The 16,887-nt window shown below is 49.3% G+C and overlaps 1 protein-coding gene across 1 annotated transcript in view; it reads left to right on the top strand.

Moving 5' to 3' along the window:
- MFSD4A (major facilitator superfamily domain containing 4A) overlaps positions 1-14,663 on the top strand; it is an 18,046-nt gene extending 3,383 nt beyond the window's left edge. The window contains exons 2-11 of the mRNA XM_031557019.1: positions 3-217; positions 3,748-3,946; positions 4,025-4,264; positions 6,824-6,992; positions 8,589-8,704; positions 9,676-9,849; positions 11,329-11,476; positions 12,069-12,139; positions 12,346-12,466; positions 13,064-14,663. Of these exons, the coding sequence (XP_031412879.1) occupies positions 3-217; positions 3,748-3,946; positions 4,025-4,264; positions 6,824-6,992; positions 8,589-8,704; positions 9,676-9,849; positions 11,329-11,476; positions 12,069-12,139; positions 12,346-12,466; positions 13,064-13,128 (1,518 nt within the window). The 3' untranslated portion in view covers positions 13,129-14,663. The remainder of the gene's footprint in view (positions 1-2; positions 218-3,747; positions 3,947-4,024; positions 4,265-6,823; positions 6,993-8,588; positions 8,705-9,675; positions 9,850-11,328; positions 11,477-12,068; positions 12,140-12,345; positions 12,467-13,063) is intronic.
- Positions 14,664-16,887: the final 2,224 nt, after the last annotated feature.

Below are 16,887 nucleotides of genomic sequence, written 5' to 3' on the forward strand. Positions count from 1 at the left end.
AGCGGGTATCGGCTCGGTTCCGCAGGAACCTGCAGCCCACCCTCACCTACTGGAGCGTCTTCTTTAGCTTCGGCCTCTGCATCGCCTTTCTGGGGCCCACGCTGCTGGACCTGCGTTGCCAGACGCAGAGCTCGCTCTCGCAGATCACCTGGGTGTTCTTCTCGCAGCAGTTCTGCCTCCTGCTCGGCAGCTGCCTCGGAGGGGTCTTCAAGAGGACGTAAGGGCTGCTTTGCTCTGGGGGGTGGAGGAGCAGCGCTGCCCCTTCGGGTCCGTGGGGCTGAGATGGGCGCGGAGATGCGGGACGGAGGGATGGGGCTGCGGGGCGGCTCCGCTCCCACCCGCACGGAACGACGCGATCCCCGCAGCTCGGGACGGGGACAGCGAAGTTGATGTGAGAACTTCCTAGAGGATGTTTTCCAAATCGTGGATCGAGGGCGTTGCGTTGACCCGGTCTGATAACCCCGGGGTCGGGAGGTGATAACTGGGGGTCGCTGGGACAGCCCACCCCGATCCCACTCTCCAAGGTGTCTTTAGAGCAAATAACGCCCAAGGCTCAGCCCTAAGGGCTGCCATCTGCGTTTGGTCTGAGGTGTGATGGACAGTCGTGCTGTAGGGCGAATCAGCTGATTATTTACATTGTTGGTAATTGTTTGGGCTGTGGCGTAATGCACCTCCATGTGCGTTTCCATACGTCACACGTGTATATTTAACAGGCACGTAAAGGAATCTTGCATAAGTGCTTCATTTCTCTAAGGCACCCGTTTGGAAACGCTTCGTTGAACTCTTGTCTCATGAATTGAGAAGGGAACTGAGTGGGAAGTGTTGGTTGGTGAAGGTGGCACTGGGGCACCAACAGCTGTTGTCCCACTTCATGAGCTGTCCCAGCACTCCTGACCCCAGAGAAGCTGCTGAACGTGGGGCTGAAGTCCTGGAGCACTGCGAGTTCAGAGCATGACGATGGCCCAAATCCCTCTGCAACTCAGAGTCCGTTTTGGTTGCCAGGATGAACTCCAAAATTCCCGCTAGCTTTCAAAGAAGAAATTTTCTCACCAAAAAGCTGGTGCTTGCAGTGCTCGGTGCCCAGCAGCTGCTTTGGCAGAGCAGCCATCACGATGGATGCTCACGACGTGCTCTGCTCTCTGCAAACTCATGCTTGGGGTTTTGCTGAGCTGTACTTGCAGCTCTGGCTCAGAATTCAACTTTTCACGTGGTGCTGTGAAATCATTCCCTTGCGTGAGTGGGGATGGGGTTTGGGGCTCGAAACACCTCCTGGACTTGGGATTCATAGTGGGAGCTGAGCCCTCAGGTGGACCCATCCTGAGGCAGTGCGAAATCCAGGTGTGGGCTCCATGCACCTGCATCCCCTCTTGCATTCCTCACCTTTGCTTTTTCCATTTGGCTGGATGTTATGCTTGCCTTGTGAAGTTGTTCTCCCTCCTTGCTGCTGTGCCACGTGCACTTGTGACAGAAGCACCGTGGTGACCAAGTGCTTGTGCCTCAGTTTGCTTTTTCCCCATCCTGAAGGTGCATTTTTGTGTCCTCCTGCATTTTTGATTTTGGTCTTGGTGTCAGAACAGCCTGAGCTCATCCTATTAGCATTAATAGGAGAGCAGAGGTTGGGAGGGGGGGTGAGGGGGGCTGCTCTGTGCCGGAGCCCTGCACAGGCTCTGCCCAAAGGCACAGCACAGCTGGAGCAGGAGAGGTGTGAGATGGCAGCCCCCAGCCCTCCCCTCATCCTCTTAGGGCTCTGGGTTTTTAATTATTGCTTTTGCAGAGTGGAATTAACCTGATGGTCATTTGTCTTCTTGACTTGAGGGATGTAGAATATGCTTCGTGAGGTCTGGAAAACCATCCTTCATGTCGGAGGGTGCTGCAGGAGCAGTGAGCTGGGGGTTATGTTACTGTGTGTGGGGGGGGAGAAGGCGAGTTTGCTGGCATTGATACAGCACAGCACTGCATCTTATGGAGGTCAGCCTGGACCTCTGGGTGTCAGATGTGGATTCTTTCTTGGGTTGTGATGGAGCCAGGTGTGTCGAGTGCTCCAGGAACCAAAAAAACTGGAAAGATCATTTTCACGATCAGTATTCGTGCTGAAAATCAAAGGAGCTTTTGTGATGCTACTGACCTCCTTTCACACCTGAATGCCTGGGACAGGAGGTGGCTGCAGGCAGGGAGCTCTGCTGGGGACACAGGGCTGGGGAGGTGATGGGTGCTGCATCATGACACTCATCTGGGTGCCCTTAAGGAGGGGCACATCAGTTTCACACCATCCAGATGTGGGGTTCAGAACCACTCTGAAGTCCTGAGGTGTCTCCTTTGAGGATGCTTCCCAAGAGTTTGTCTCTGCAAATACCCCCAGCTGCTGTTAGGGGCTGAGCAGTGCCCTCGAGAGCATCTGGGTGCTGTGCTGGGGGAAGGGATGACCCCTCAGTACCCCCAAAGGCTGGGTGCCCCCCAGACTGTGTACCACTGTCTCGGGGTGCGAGTGTGTGATGAATGTCTTATGGCTGCAGGCAGTTTTTGCACTTTGGGAACATCAAAGCGAGCTATTCAGTGCTTTATAAGGACATCACATTATTTGCAATTAATATTTAACTCCAGTAATGAGTGTGGCACCAGCAGTGCTGGGCCTGCAGGAGGGAAGAGGTGTCTCAGGGATGTCTCGATGCATGTTGCTCCATCACTCCCAGCCTCCCTGCAGGCTCAAGGCTGCTTCCCTCCCATGTGCTCACTGCTTTCCCCGCATGCATCTCACTCCCTGGCTGCAAAACCACATGTGGGATCACTGGGTGCTGTCAGAGGGAGGTCAGCATTTAGGGCTCTGCAAACCATGGGCTCCTGCAGGATGGAGGCTTATAAGCACCTCGTGTCACCGCCTGATAAGGGGCAGCTGTCCTTGTGCTGTTCCTCCCCATGCTGCTGAAGCACAGCACAAGCCACAGGCAGGATGTGGGAGGTCACGTTGCTGCGGGTTTGGGATGAAGGAGGGCTGTGCAGAAGCACAGTGGTGTGCCTGGGGCTGAGCCATCCTGCTGCCCATCACTTCTGCCTCTTTGGGTGTTCCGCTTGCTGGTCCTATGCCCATGTGTTCCCCCAGCTGCTAATTACACCTCATTTCTCTGAGCTGTTGGTCATTGCCCCGGGCTCCTCGCAGGCTGGGAGGTGCCTCTGCTATTTACTCACTGCTGTGACTCTGAAGTCCCATCTTTCTGCTGGCCTCAGTGATTCCAGCTCTCGGCTGTCTGCTCCTCGTTTCCTTCCTTCCTTCCTGCTTTCCCACTTGGCAGCTCAGGCGCAGTGCGGTGCCAACCTGGGCTCTGTTCTGCAGGATGCAGATGCTGCCCGTGCAGAGCACAGCGCAGGGCATGGAGGGAGAATGCAGATCCGTGCAGGTAACAAAGGGAGGTCCTCGTCCCTCTTCTGCCTTGGAATGTGCAGAATGGGTTTCTAGAGGTGGCTCCTCTTCTCCTCAAAAGCTGGCTGAAAGGGACAGGTCTTTGAGGCAGGACATGGCTGTGCTGTGGGGTGGTGGTGGCTGGATGAGGATGCACAGAAGGGAGCAAGTTGCTCAGCATTCCAATTGCAGCATCAGAAGAGCACGTGCTGGAGCAGAGTTAGCACGAGATACAGCCCACGGACACATCCTGTGCCACCAGCTGGCCTAGGGCTGAGAACACAATATAATGCTATGGTGCAGATGTGGCTCTCACGGAGGTAATTCTGTTTTCTTTCCCCTTTCTGCCCCAGGTTGGCTCAGTCACTGTTTGCGCTCTTCGCCTCGTCCCTGGCCATCTCCCTGGTCTTTGCCATCATCCCACTGTGCCACAATGTGGTGGTGCTGGCTGTGGTCATGGCCGTGGCAGGCCTGGCCATGGGCTGCATCGACACCATCTCCAACATGCAGCTGGTGAAGATCTACCAGAAGGACTCTGCCATCTTCCTGCAGGTGAGCACACAGCCCACGACCCCCCCGGCTGTGCTTCCTCCTCTTCCTCCATGACCCCATCCTTGCCTCATCCCACAGGCTCTGCATTTCTTCGTGGGCTTCGGAGCGCTGCTGAGCCCCCTGATAGCCGACCCCTTCCTCTCTGACACCAACTGCATCCTGTCCAATGGCACGGCCAATGCTTCCTCCAACCTGCCCCACATCCGCAAGTCCCTGGTGCCGCACCACCCGGGCAACCTGTCCCACTACGACCTGCCCATGAAAGGCATGGTGGTCACACGCGTCTCCTACGCCTTCTGGATCATGGCCCTCATCAATGTAAGTGGATGGGATCTGGGCGTTCGGGGCGTCGTTGGCAGTGATAAAGGAGGTGTGAGGGCAGATTAGAAACCGAACCAAAGCGCCCAGCAGGGCTGCGTGCATGGCAGCTGCTGATGAGAGAGAAACAGACAGCAGAACTGCTGGGCAGTGACTCTGTGCAGTGCAGGGAAGGATGCTCCCTGCCCAGCAGCAGCTTTAGTTACCTCTGACACTGTGCATGCCGTGGGAAATGTGCTTTTAATTACACCAGGGCATTGCCTACTTTCCCAGTCTGTCTTGAGCAAGGTAATTGAGTTTTTGAGCATTTAATATCTATTTTGAATGTGAGCGTGTGCAGCATGGAAAGGACTCAGCATTCAGTGCTGACACCCCAGGGAAGTGGATGGGATGAGTGAGCTGTAGGAATGGAAACCAGGACCAGCAACTGTGTTGTTATTATTTTTTAAATGGCCAAACCACAGCTCCACGCCCGTTTTCACAGCGTTGTGTGTATCCTGATGGCTGCAATGATTCATTTCCATTCCTTGCTTTGTTTCAAGTCGAAATGTCTCAATTTGACTTTGGCATCAGTGCAAAGTGTAAAGCTGACTCCGTTTTGGTGCTATTGAAGCAAAATGTTTTTGCTGTAGTTATCAGATGAAGTGCTTGGATGACTCTCGGAATGAAAAAAATTTGGCTGGGAGGAAAATTCGGGGCTTTTCATCCAGATTTGGAACAAAAACTACACTTTACAATTCGGTTTCCCACAGAACGGAAATGTCCTCATCCAAAGGGGCTGGAAATTGGGGCAACGTTCCTCTGTAGGGCTGTGCTTGTAAGGACGGTGTCTGTCCTGGGGGAGTGCTGTGCTGGGTTTGGTGCTGGGAGCACCACGGGGAGCGATGCTGGGATCTGAAATGAGAACTGGGAGATGCTGGAGGTGTACCCACACTGAGCAGCAACAGTGCAACAAATCATTGAGCTTGTAATGATTAATACCTGCAAGGGGTGGAGGTGATGTCCCCTTTGGCTCAGTGCACGGAGCTGGAGCACCTGCTGGGAGTGGAAGGGCTGGGATGGGGCAGCTGTGCCTGCAGTGTGGGCCGTCCCAGTGCTGGGTGATGTGTGCCCAAGCAGTGTGTTGGCACTCAGCTCTGTTTGTTCCTCTCCACCTGCCCGTGTAATGAGCAGAGTGCTTCCCAGGACACCCTGTCCCTGTGTTCAGTCTGGGTTTATGGTCAGGCTGTGCCACGGGGTCACAGCTTTTGGGAATCTCCTACCAGAGAGTGGCAGAGCTGAGAGCCATGGGTGACCAACCTATGTCCTGTAGGGTCTGGGCTCTTGTGCACTCAAGGCACGGCCAGCTTTGAGATATCATCTGGATATAGGGAAAGGGAGCAGCTTGCTTTGCAGATGGGATGCGTGCACAGTCCCATTGGGAACTGAGGATCCCCTCCATGCAGGTGCTGGGTGCTCCTGAAGTGCCTGGAGCTGTTATTTCTATGGCCAGTCCCTCTGGTTCGTTTTTCTTTCTTTTTTTTTTTTTTTTTTGCAAAATTAGCAATTTAAAAGAATAAAATCTGGTCCTGACCTCCGGAAGGATTAGAACTATCAAGCAAATGCATTTTTCTTCCATGGGACCGAACTCACTGTTCCTATTCCCATTGTTCCCAGAACAATGAAGTCCTCATAAATGAATTCAGGCAAGAGAGGCGGGTGTGGGGGGAATTCTCCATACATTTAAATAATGCCACAAGCCAACAAAAAGCAGGAAATTGGAGCTCGAGCTCACACTTGCTCACAGACGTGGAGAAAACAAGAGCTGGGTGGCTGGAGAGTGAGCTGTCACTTAGGATTTCCTGGCTTTCTCCCCATTTGTTGCAGAATAAACACCACTCAGTTGCAGGGAGGAGGAGGCTGCTCAGGGGCAGACCCAGCTTTTCATTTACTTCCCTCTATTTTCATTCCCCTGAGAAAGAGCAGTCCCTCTGGGTTTGCAGGCACCACCAAGTCGGGGTGCATGCAGGGTGTCCCAAGGGCAGATCTGAGCTCACTGTGTTTCGTCCCTATGTGGGGACACTGAACGCTGGCACAGCCCATGCAGTGCTGACCCTGGGGTGTGGGTGTCATGCAGCTGTGGATTAGAGGGTGCTTGCATCCCAGGTCCTGCAGCATAGGCTGGGCTCAGGGGCTGTTTGCAGCTGTCTGGCTGCAGCTGTCGGCCTGGGAACCAGGAGCTCATCTCTCATGAGATGCTGAGCAACCCCTGCTAATGGCTGGGCAAAGCAGGTCTTGGAGCAGCTTGCTTGTTCCCCACAGTTCCAGCCAGAGGACTCTCGTTCATACCTCTCTGCTCTCCATGGGCAAAACCTATTTTATTATTCTTTGGGTAAAAGCAGACGTGCATTGATGGAGTTGGATGGTGACTCCTGGAGGTGTCCAAGGAACCCAGAGACGTGGCACTGAAGGATGCGCTTAGCAAGGATGGGTTGGGCTTCCCAAAAGGCCCTTGTGAATGAGGAACTGTTTGTGTCAGCTGTGCATTGCCCTTACCTGCCCCTCTCTGCTCCTCCTCAGCTGCCGGTGCCCATCGCCGTGTTCTTCCTGCTCTACAAGGAGCGCATGGTGCCGTGCTTCAATAGCAGCAGCCACCCACTGCTGTCAGCAGATGAACTGGCAATGGAAGCACGTCCCGTGGAGAAGGACGACCTGTCCACCTCTGTGCACAGAGCCCACGCTGCAGGAGGTGAGCTGCAGGCACCTCGCTTATGGTTCTGGGGAGCAGGGGGTGAGCTGAGGGAGAAAAAGCCTTCTTTTCTGCATGTCTCCGTGGTGGTTAACAAGTGAGCTTAATTGCTATTGTCTAAGGAGAAAACTTTCCAAAACATACGTGAACGTAATCCAAAAGTGCCCGAATGATCCCATCCGTTTGGTGCCCAATTGCCTTCAGATCTGATGGGGCTGCAGGGATTCCAGGCTGCTCTCCTGCGAGCTGCCCTGAAATTAAACCCACGCTACCAGGTCGCGTGGGCACAAGTGAAAGTTCTGCCCCTCTATTTCCTTCTGGTTTTCCGTCAGGTTTAGAGCTCCTCTGTCTGCTCCATGTGAAAGCAGTGATTGCTGCAGAATGCTGACTGGTATGAATCTGAGAGGTGTGAGGACAGTGCTCTTGTTTGAGACAAAGGTAAACACCAGCAATAGCCTGAACTGGTGACTACAGCCCGTTCGGTGGGCAACATCACCTTGTTCTCTGCTGCCCAAGAGGAACGTTATCCAAGTAAATCCTCCAGCTGAACGGTGAATCTCTGAAGCAGCCACATCTTCAGTTGTGCGCAGAGCGCTGTTGCAGGTGTGGCTGCTTCACCCCAACAATACAATTTTAGGGAATGCTGGAAAGAAGTGGAGGCAGCTGGAGATGTGCTGAGGTGCTGCAAGGAATGCACCTGAAGGTGTGGGTTCTCTGGTGTCTAGTAAGGTTGTGTTCATCTACCAGCACTCCCCTTAGCTGAGACATTAAGGGTTTCTTTCCTCAACCCAGCTGCCCCTTCTCATACAATCCACATTCTTCTCATCTCCATCCTTTTCTTACACACATTTGAGAGCAGCCCTTAGAGAAGCAGGACAGCTGCATGGCTGACTACTGTGATCTGTGACAGACGTTTCTGTGCTGGCAAAATCCCTCATTTCCCTATAGAAGTGGTGAGAATTTCCTCTTTGCCAGTGCAGGAACAGTCAACGGCATGGTGTGAGCCTGAGGATGGGACAGCTGGGCACACCAGGGTGCTGAGTCCCAGCTGGTTTGGACAGACTCGTGTTCTCAGTGGTTGTCAGAGGAGGTGACAGCAGACCGTGTGTTTATCACCTTTTTTCCCAGAGTTGGCTTGTTTGGTTCAGTACCTTTTAGCTGAGAAATGTGAGCTGCCCTGGGCAGGACTCTGGTGTGCCTGTACCATGTGTGAGGAGCTCTGAGGATGAGTGCTGTGGTTGAACGGGTTTATTTCTTTTAAGAACGGGAGCAGCAACGTGGAGCTCCTAAATGGGAAGGGAAGCATAAGCAGCTTTTTGCAAGCTAAGGAGCAAATATCCTAGAGAGCTGGGATCCCAGTCTGTGGGCAGTCAGCCTATGATCATAGCTGTATCCCTTCTGAAGGTTTAGGTAGGTTAAAATTAAAAAATAAAAGACATTGTGCTGGCAGAGGTTAGCAGCACTGCACGTTGTTCACAGTCCCTTTGAATCTCTGTCCTGCAGCAGAGCACAAAACAAATCCCCAGTGTGGGCTGGCAACTACCCAGCCCCAGGGGGACGTTCCAGCTAAGTTTGCTTTGCATTGTTTTTCACCAGGTCATGATGACTTGTTTAGCTGCTGCCAAAGCAAAAACTTCAGAGGGGCTTCTTACACCTACTTCGCAGTCCACATCACCGGGGCTCTTGTTCTCTTCATGACTGATGGGATTGTGGTGAGTTCAGCCGATAGAAGGATCTTGTCTGAGCAAAGCTATATGGCTTTCTTCCTTCCACATCACTTGCAACAGCCCATACCCAGAGACACCCACGTGTCCCCTGTGTGCAGTGGGCTGGACCTGATGCTCTGTCTGTGCAGCAGAGGGGTTCCCAAGGTAGCTCATTAAAAGCTGATGGCTCTGGCTGACGTGTTCCCTGCTTCTTGGGAGGGTTGTGTACCTTCTCCTAGGCAGCTAGATGGCTACTGCTACTCTCCTAGCCAGGGTAGAGCTGGAGTTGTGATGGTGTCCTTGCAGGCAGTGGAATTCTCTTCTCACTTTAGCCAGGGTGTAAAAACAGCTTTACATTGTAAGAAACGGAGGTTCTTTGCTTGATGGGTCCAAGAGGAAAGCGTGCATGCAGCCTCTCTTGGCCTGACAGCACATCCCCCAGCAGGGCAGTCACAGGAGGCTCATAGTGCTCCTCCAGATGAGGAGGGCTCATGTGGCTGCTGCTCCTTCAAGCAGGTTTGTCTCAGTCTACTCGTGGTAAAATCCTGCTGAATCTCACTAAGGCCTTAAACAGGATCCGGGAAGATGAGTGGGGTTACATCGAGCAGCTGTCAGAGACAGAACCTCTCTAGGGCTTCCATCTTCAAGGATGATTTACTCTGAGTTCTTACTTGAGATGTGTTCAGAGTATGCAATTCTAAGACAGTCCTAGGGGAAGAGAGCATCTCCATGGGGAAGAGCTTAGCACGCCTTCTGCCTAGTGCAGCTGCTCTGTGGTGCCCTTTTAGGGGTGTCTCAGTCCTGTGTTCTACTTCTGTGTCCAGCTGCAAACTCTTGGGAATAAGGTTCACCGTAGCAAATCCGTAGGCAGACTCTCCTGTGCTGTACTGTCAATATTGAAGGACAGGTTAAAGTTAACATTGCAAAGCCTGGAGATCATCACATCACCACGATGTGCTGTTCTGCCTTCCCCACAGGGAGAATACTCGGGCTTCATTTACAGCTACGCCGTGGAAGAGCCTCTCTCTGTAGTGCACAAGGTGGCTGGCTACCTGCCCAGCCTCTTCTGGGGATTCATCACACTGGGCAGGCTCATCTCCATCCCCGTGTCCTACAGAATGAAGCCAGCAACCATGGTCTTCATCAATGTGGTAAGGCTATTCCTACCTTCCTCCTGCTTGCTGTCTAGTTTCGATGCCATACCTGGGGTAGCTTCGCACCAGGCACCGTGACAAGCACAGCACTGGGGTGAGCTGCATCACCATCTCTATGTGAGTGTGAGTGACGTGCAGGAGGGAGCTAACACCTGCAGCGTGGTTGTACTGCTTTTCTGAGCTTGAGGTTTCTGAAAGCAACTAGTAAACCATCTGCCAACTTCATTTATTTTCACATCATCTTCTCTGGCATCCACAGGGAAATCAATGTCTGTGTCAGCCATGGGGAAAGGAAGGCAGCTAGCTTGAAAGTTCTCTGCATAAACTTTACTGGTTGTCAAACAAATCAATGTTACGTTTGCTTGCTTAAATTAATAAAATGTATGCACCTGAAGAAAGGGGATGGAACCCTGAGAGGATATAGGAGAGATGCACAGAAGGATATGACAGACAGCAGGGAGGGAACTGGTCCCATTTCCCCATCATGAAGAGATGGCAGTTAATTTACAATTTATTTAAACCAGAAGTTATTCTGGTGGCAGGTTTTACTGCTAATAAACAAAACAGAGTGGTGACAATGCACATCGGGACCTTCTGAAGCCTTATGCTAATATCTGTTGCTGACAAATGAGGAAGCCTGCCTGGCACCTTATTGCTGGTCACTTTGTCAACTAAATCTATATACCAACAGCTACAGCAAAGTGCTTTGCCCTTATTTTTAAAATGAGTATAACCACCTCCTGTTTCAGAATGTAGTCACTAGTGTGGTGACAAGGGAGCAGGGAAGGCTCAGCCCCATCAGCTCTAGGTCAGGTATGTGGCATGAGCCTCACCTCGACCGGCTTTATCACTTTCTGAGCTGTTTGACTGCACTCTAAAACCTGAGGACAAGACATTTTAGCAGCTGCTCATGTTTGGAGAGATAAGGGAGGAGCCTCCAACTCTTAACGGAAGCCTCCTCACTTCCTTTTAAAGGCAATAACATCACCCAAGGACAAAAACACGCATTTCATGCAGTGCTTGCTTGTTGGTACTGCTGCATGTAGTCAGACAGAGCAGCTCGTGGCAGTCAGTCCATCATCATAGCAAATTCAGTTTGAATTCAATTTCTTTACAATCCAAATTGCTCCTGTTTATATGCAAATACCCATCACCAGGGCATGAATATTTAAGGTCTCTTAAGTTGGTACAGAAGAGCTCCCTCTGCTGCCTCCCTGTGCCACGGTTACCAGCACAGTTCTTGCTATTATTGTATACTGCAGCACGACAGAAGCGAGGGCAGGTTTGGTTTAATGCCTTTGGCACTTTGGCTTTACTCTTCCTGTGAGAGGTGGGGTGTGAGAAGTTATGGAGCGACTGAACTCTTCAGCCTGCTGAGCAAGACTTGTTAATGATCGAGACTGCTGCCTCCACAATATTTACTTCATTTTAATTCAGCATTTGCCCTCCTGCTGACTCTGTGCTTGTTGCTTACAGATTGGAGTCCTGATAACCTTCCTCCTGCTCCTGATTTTCTCCTCCAGCGTCGTCTTCTTGTTTGTGGGGACAGCATCTCTGGGTCTGTTTCTCAGCAGCACTTTCCCCAGCATGCTCGCCTACACTGAGGACATCCTGCAGTACAAAGGTGAGTGGGGACCTGGGCACACCTGGCAGACTCTGAAAGCAGGCAGGTGCTCAAGCCTAGAGCTCAGGTCCTGTGACACCCAGCAAGTCCCCCCTCCTGCTTCAGGGATGCTTAGGAGGATTAGAAGAAAGGTCTGTTTTTGAATACCATCTTCATTTGAGCTTGTAGTTGGAAAAGCTGACTGCACAAATCCCGGATTTGCTGCACTAATAACTCCCACAGGCAGGGATCCAGACTGCTGCTTAGTTTCCTGCAGCTTCAGGGCTCTCAGACAAGAACGTCCGTTCTGAAAGCATCATCCAGGTTATCAGTGAACTGAAAATCCCAGAGCTTGGCCAGCTCCTACAGGAGGTCACTGCCAACCTCAGCCTCTGGGATAAGCGATACAGAAGAATGAAAATCTTTTCAGCAAGAAGCAACAGCACTTCTGCTGATGGGGACAAGTGACAGATGTTTTTTGTATTAACGTTGTTACTTCTCTGACTCCCACGAGTCAGTCTCACCGTTAGATGGAAACTTCCACTCTGCAATTTAAAGTGGTTACAGGCTGGTCCTGCTGGCTGTCACTATCACTTGTGCTGTTTCTTTTCAGGCTGTGCCACAACTGTGTTAGTGACAGGAGCTGGAATTGGAGAGATGGTACTACAGCTGCTGGTGGGATCGGTAAGCGTGGGCAAAGGGAGAAGATGAGGAGTGCCAAAACCTGCCTGAACTTCACTAGAATTCTTAGTGCAGGTTTTAGACAGCTGCTGCAAGAGCACTGTCTTACCCTCGAGCTGTCAAAAAGTAAAGCTCTCACCAAGTGCCAATTAGGTGTTGAAATGCTGCGATGACACATCTGCTGCTTTTTCTTTTCTCTCCAATTGCAGATTATACACGATCAGGGCAGCTACAGTTTCCTAGTCTGCGGGATGATCTTTGGAGGCTTGGCCTTTACCTTCTATGCTTTCCTCTTGTTTTTCCACAGGATATACCCCAAGCCCTCAACAGGTAAGAAAGCACCAGCACTCAGCCCTGCTTTATAATGAGAGGAAGAATGGCATATGCATCAACACATAACCAGGGTGCAGCACTTCAGCAAAATGAAAGGAAATGTTTATTTTACTGCTGCTTCCTGTCCCCTCTTCCTGCTTTGACTTGCCCACAAAGCCTTGGCAGCCACAGCTCAGGGTTTGCTTTCTTTGCAGTTGGAGGAACAAGGGAAAAGAAAGGAACAATCTGTGGATATCACAGAGGAGCTACAAACCAAGTAGGATACTTGCTGTGCTAGCACCACTGTGCTACTGCATAGCTAGCAGGAGCAAGCCCTACTAGGGAGGAATTGTCTGTGTGCAGTCTGTCCTGGGTTTTAGCCAGGGAACAAGCTGCCATCCAAAGGGAGCTGTCAAGATTTCTCTTACTCCTTTATCAGTCTACATGCACTATATTCCTTCCTCAAGCACCTTTTATAAAAGGAACACTGCATAACTTACCCAGGCTACTGGAAATTGAGGCCTTTCTTCCATGATCAGCAAAGCAAAACGAGTGGGATGGGCTGGATGATAGAATTGGCAATTTCAGATGAAGTACCTAACGTCCATTTTGCAGATATGGATGCTGTCTCACCTGACAAACCAGCAGTAATGGATGACACCGGACAGTATCAGCGCTGAAGAAGTGGCCATGCCCTGGAGAAGCAATAAAACAGCACACAATTAAGCAGTACTATTAAGGATGATTTTGCACTTAATGACTAAATCGTACAAGTTTCCTACAATCAAAAGCACATTAGATTGGGTAAGTCAGAATCAAGAAAACAACCTCAAACAACACAGCAAGCTCAGCACAAGTTGCCTGTGCCACATGGACCAAAAAGACTGTAAACATCAGAATGACCCTATACCCAAAAGGCTATGAATAGGGCAGGGATGATGTTGAACTCCTGCAAATGAGCTTTCACACAAATCCAGGATGGAGGGTGGGAACAAAGAAGGTCTGTTTGTTCCAGATGTAGGACTTTGACCATCTCTTGGCTTAAGTCATTGAACTCGACAGGTGTTTTTTTTCTCTGGTCTGTAAAGTACAGGAAGCCTTAAAAACGTACAGCACAATACTGGCTTTTAATTCCTTCTTGGTGCAACACATGAGTATATGCAATCACCAGGAATACTTCCAGAAAAATTATGCCATTGGTAGAACCCACCAAGTGCACAGTGGTAGCAGGATCTATCTATATTTGCACAGTTGATTCTTGTATAATACACAGTACCAGACCCGTTCACTAAGACAGTGTCTTATTCAGCATGCTGGGGCCTCTTGATTATTAAAATCATTAGCTTTTTTCTTTTTTTTTTTTAAAGAGTCAAGAATGAGTTATGAGTTGTGATGGTTTGTTTTGCTTTAAGTCGTTATTTTAGCTGCTACAGTTGCAGTGTTTTTTTAGGGCAGTTTTATTTCTAGCTTCCAGTTGAAGCTTAAACAGAGGTATTTGGGAGCCAGACTCCAGCTGCTTAATCTGTGCAATACTTATTATAAAAGGTGCCTTCTGTAAGGTACTCTTATACCCCCATGCATGGCCTTTTACAAGCGATGAAGAAAGGACTGGCTTTAGGAGAATGTAAAGCTACACGCATCTATTTCTTCAGTGAGTGACTGGACATGTACTTTTTGCTTCAACTGCTGTATGTGGATGTACATATGTACGTGTGTATATAAAGCTGTGTTTAATTAAAGGTGATTTATTGATTGCTAGATTCTCAGCATGACTGGACTCGGATAACTGAAGCCTCTGGGGCCAGGATTATCTGCTGCTACCTCCACCAGTTCTGCTCTCACATTTAGACTGAATCTAACAGAATTTCTATTTTTCCAAGCAGCAGCTCTTACCTCCCATCACTACCTTCCATAGAAACCCTCTCTGAAGGGAAGTCTTGCTGACCTGCCCTTAACTCATGGCTGTACTTCAGGAGCCCTTCTCACTGGACCCAAAGCAGTAATTCTTCTCTAGAGCCACAGGATGTCACTGTTACTCTCCTTGACACAGCTGGGATGAAAAATAAGGGGTGAACTACAAAACCCAGTTGTAGGGGAAAAAAAAACAACCACCAAAACCTGTCATTACTAAAGCTCCTCCCCCTATGAGAGCATTCTCTCCATTGCTGTAGAGGAAATGAGCATGAAACAAACTGAGAAAGTTCGTTTCGAAAGACATCATACCAAGTGCTGTTAGCTAATTAACAAAAATAATCTGACTGTGGCTTTGCAGATGGGTGATACCAAGCTAAATGCTATTTTCAGAGCGGTGTTTCTTTTGGTTAAGGCATGCTTTGCAACTCCAACTCCCTCTCTGCCATTATCACTACGTAAAGAAAGCAGCCACTCACCAGAAGATCTTCACCAGGAGGTGCAGGTGGCTGATCTGGCCCAAAGGGAGTCTGGCACTGCAAAGCTGGCACCAGCAGCCTCGTCTCCATTCAAGCAAAATGTGAGGGATCCTCTGCCTCTGTGAACAAGACAGGTTAGCTCAAGGTCTGATCAACTCTCTCATTAGCACAGAGTCATTAGCACAGAGTCATTAGCACAGAGTCCTTAGCACAGAGTCATTAGCACAGAGTCCTTAGCACAGAGTCCTTAGCACAGAGTCCTTAGCACTGCCCCACAGCTGTAACTTTCAGTTTCCTCCGCTGAAAAAAACAAACAAACAAAAACCAAACAGCCAAAAGATCAGGAACTTTGTTAAAAATATTTATTTAAAAAATACAATTGTTTTGCATGTCTGGTTGCACATAACTATTAACATATGATTGACTTGAATAATTTGCTACAATGCTTTTTAAAGCCAGCTTGCATTATACAAAGCAAATCTCTCTGTCAGTTCTTACATAAAATAGTTTTCTTTAACTATTCCCACCCTATTTAAAAAAAAAAAAAAAGATTGCAATACATGGATTTATTTTTTTTTTTTGCACAAAAATTGAAGCAATAGAAAAGTCACCTGATTCCTCAGGAAAGACCTTCATTATGTTTGAATAAAAACTGCCAATACGCTGCTCTGTAAAAGCAGCACGAGTCACTTTGAAGTCATTACAGTGCACTTCCTCCAAAACACCTTTTGCATCTCAGAACTTCGCCCTCCAAATCGCAGCCAAACCTGAAATGTGTTCAAAGAACTGCATATGTACAAGGATTAAGTTGATCAGACTTTTTTTTTTTTCTCCCAACATGGTATCAACACGCTGAAGGTCTTCCTAATATGTTACCTTGGAAGGTTAAATAAAAGCAAATTTAGTAACGCTGAACAATTACTGAAAACTTTGGCTATTTATGTACTTGCATTACATACCAGCATTTTATTTTTTAAACACAATGGCATTAAGATACTCTTATTATAAGGTATTATTTTTCTGAAGTAAGAAAGACTGAGAAGCTACTCTCTCCAACTCTAACCAGAGCACCGAAGCAGTGCAAGGTCCTTGCTGTCTCCAAACCCCAGGTCTAGGATCAATCTCCAAGGTAGGAAGCACGCAGATGTTTGCTATGACATAACTTTGCATCTTGACTTGGCACTAGACACGTGAATCCAATGCAATTCTGTTCTGGAAAGAGCAACTGAAAACGTCATCTGCTGACTTCGTATCATTTTTACCACTCATGTTTCTACTAAATTGCAGGAAAATAAGAGAGGATCCACTTACAGAGTTAGCTGATGTGGTTGTCTCCTCAATCTGCCCCAAGCAGAAGAGTCAGAGCTGCAGGAGTATGAAAAATACTGCAGACATCATTGTGCTGATCCACACAGAGCCCAGACTGACCTGAAAAAACCACTCGAGGAGCAGCACTAAAGGCATCAGAAAAATCACTTTCCAAAACAGATCTGCGCTTGAAAAAGAAACAGAACAGCTGCCAACCATCACCACTGCTGAGTTGGTTGCTTAAAGTCTCTCCCATTCAGCTGATGCTTTCCTCCCTGGCTCCAGCTGAGCCACAGGCAGAAAGCTGCAAGGAGCAGACCTTCAGCTGCTGCAACTCAGAGCAGTTCTGCTGCAGCCAAGGGACCTTCCCTGCTTTACAAGCTCGTGGCACACGAGAGCTGTCTGCCATCAGCATGCTCTGTGTTCTCAGCAGTCCCAAGACAAAGCCCCATGCTGGTTGCCTCCCCTGTTCAGCCTCAGATTGATTCCAGCTGTCCCAATGCGCACGAGAGGAGACAACCACTATCTTCACTATGCGTGTCGCTTCAGCTTCCCTATTTATTCCATCTCTGTTATTAAGAATACGCTTCTCAGCTATAAAAACAGAGGGGTTGGGGGAGAGAAGCATTAAATGTGCTACTGTACTTATCACAAAACACTGTGACGTACATAAGGCCATCTGGTAACACTGCAACAGGATACAAACAAGATTTTCAAAGGGAGTTTTAGAATACTTTTTTT

This window comes from Meleagris gallopavo, chromosome 28 (genome assembly GCF_000146605.3).
Source record: "Meleagris gallopavo isolate NT-WF06-2002-E0010 breed Aviagen turkey brand Nicholas breeding stock chromosome 28, Turkey_5.1, whole genome shotgun sequence".
Classification (NCBI taxonomy): Eukaryota; Metazoa; Chordata; class Aves; order Galliformes; family Phasianidae; genus Meleagris; species Meleagris gallopavo.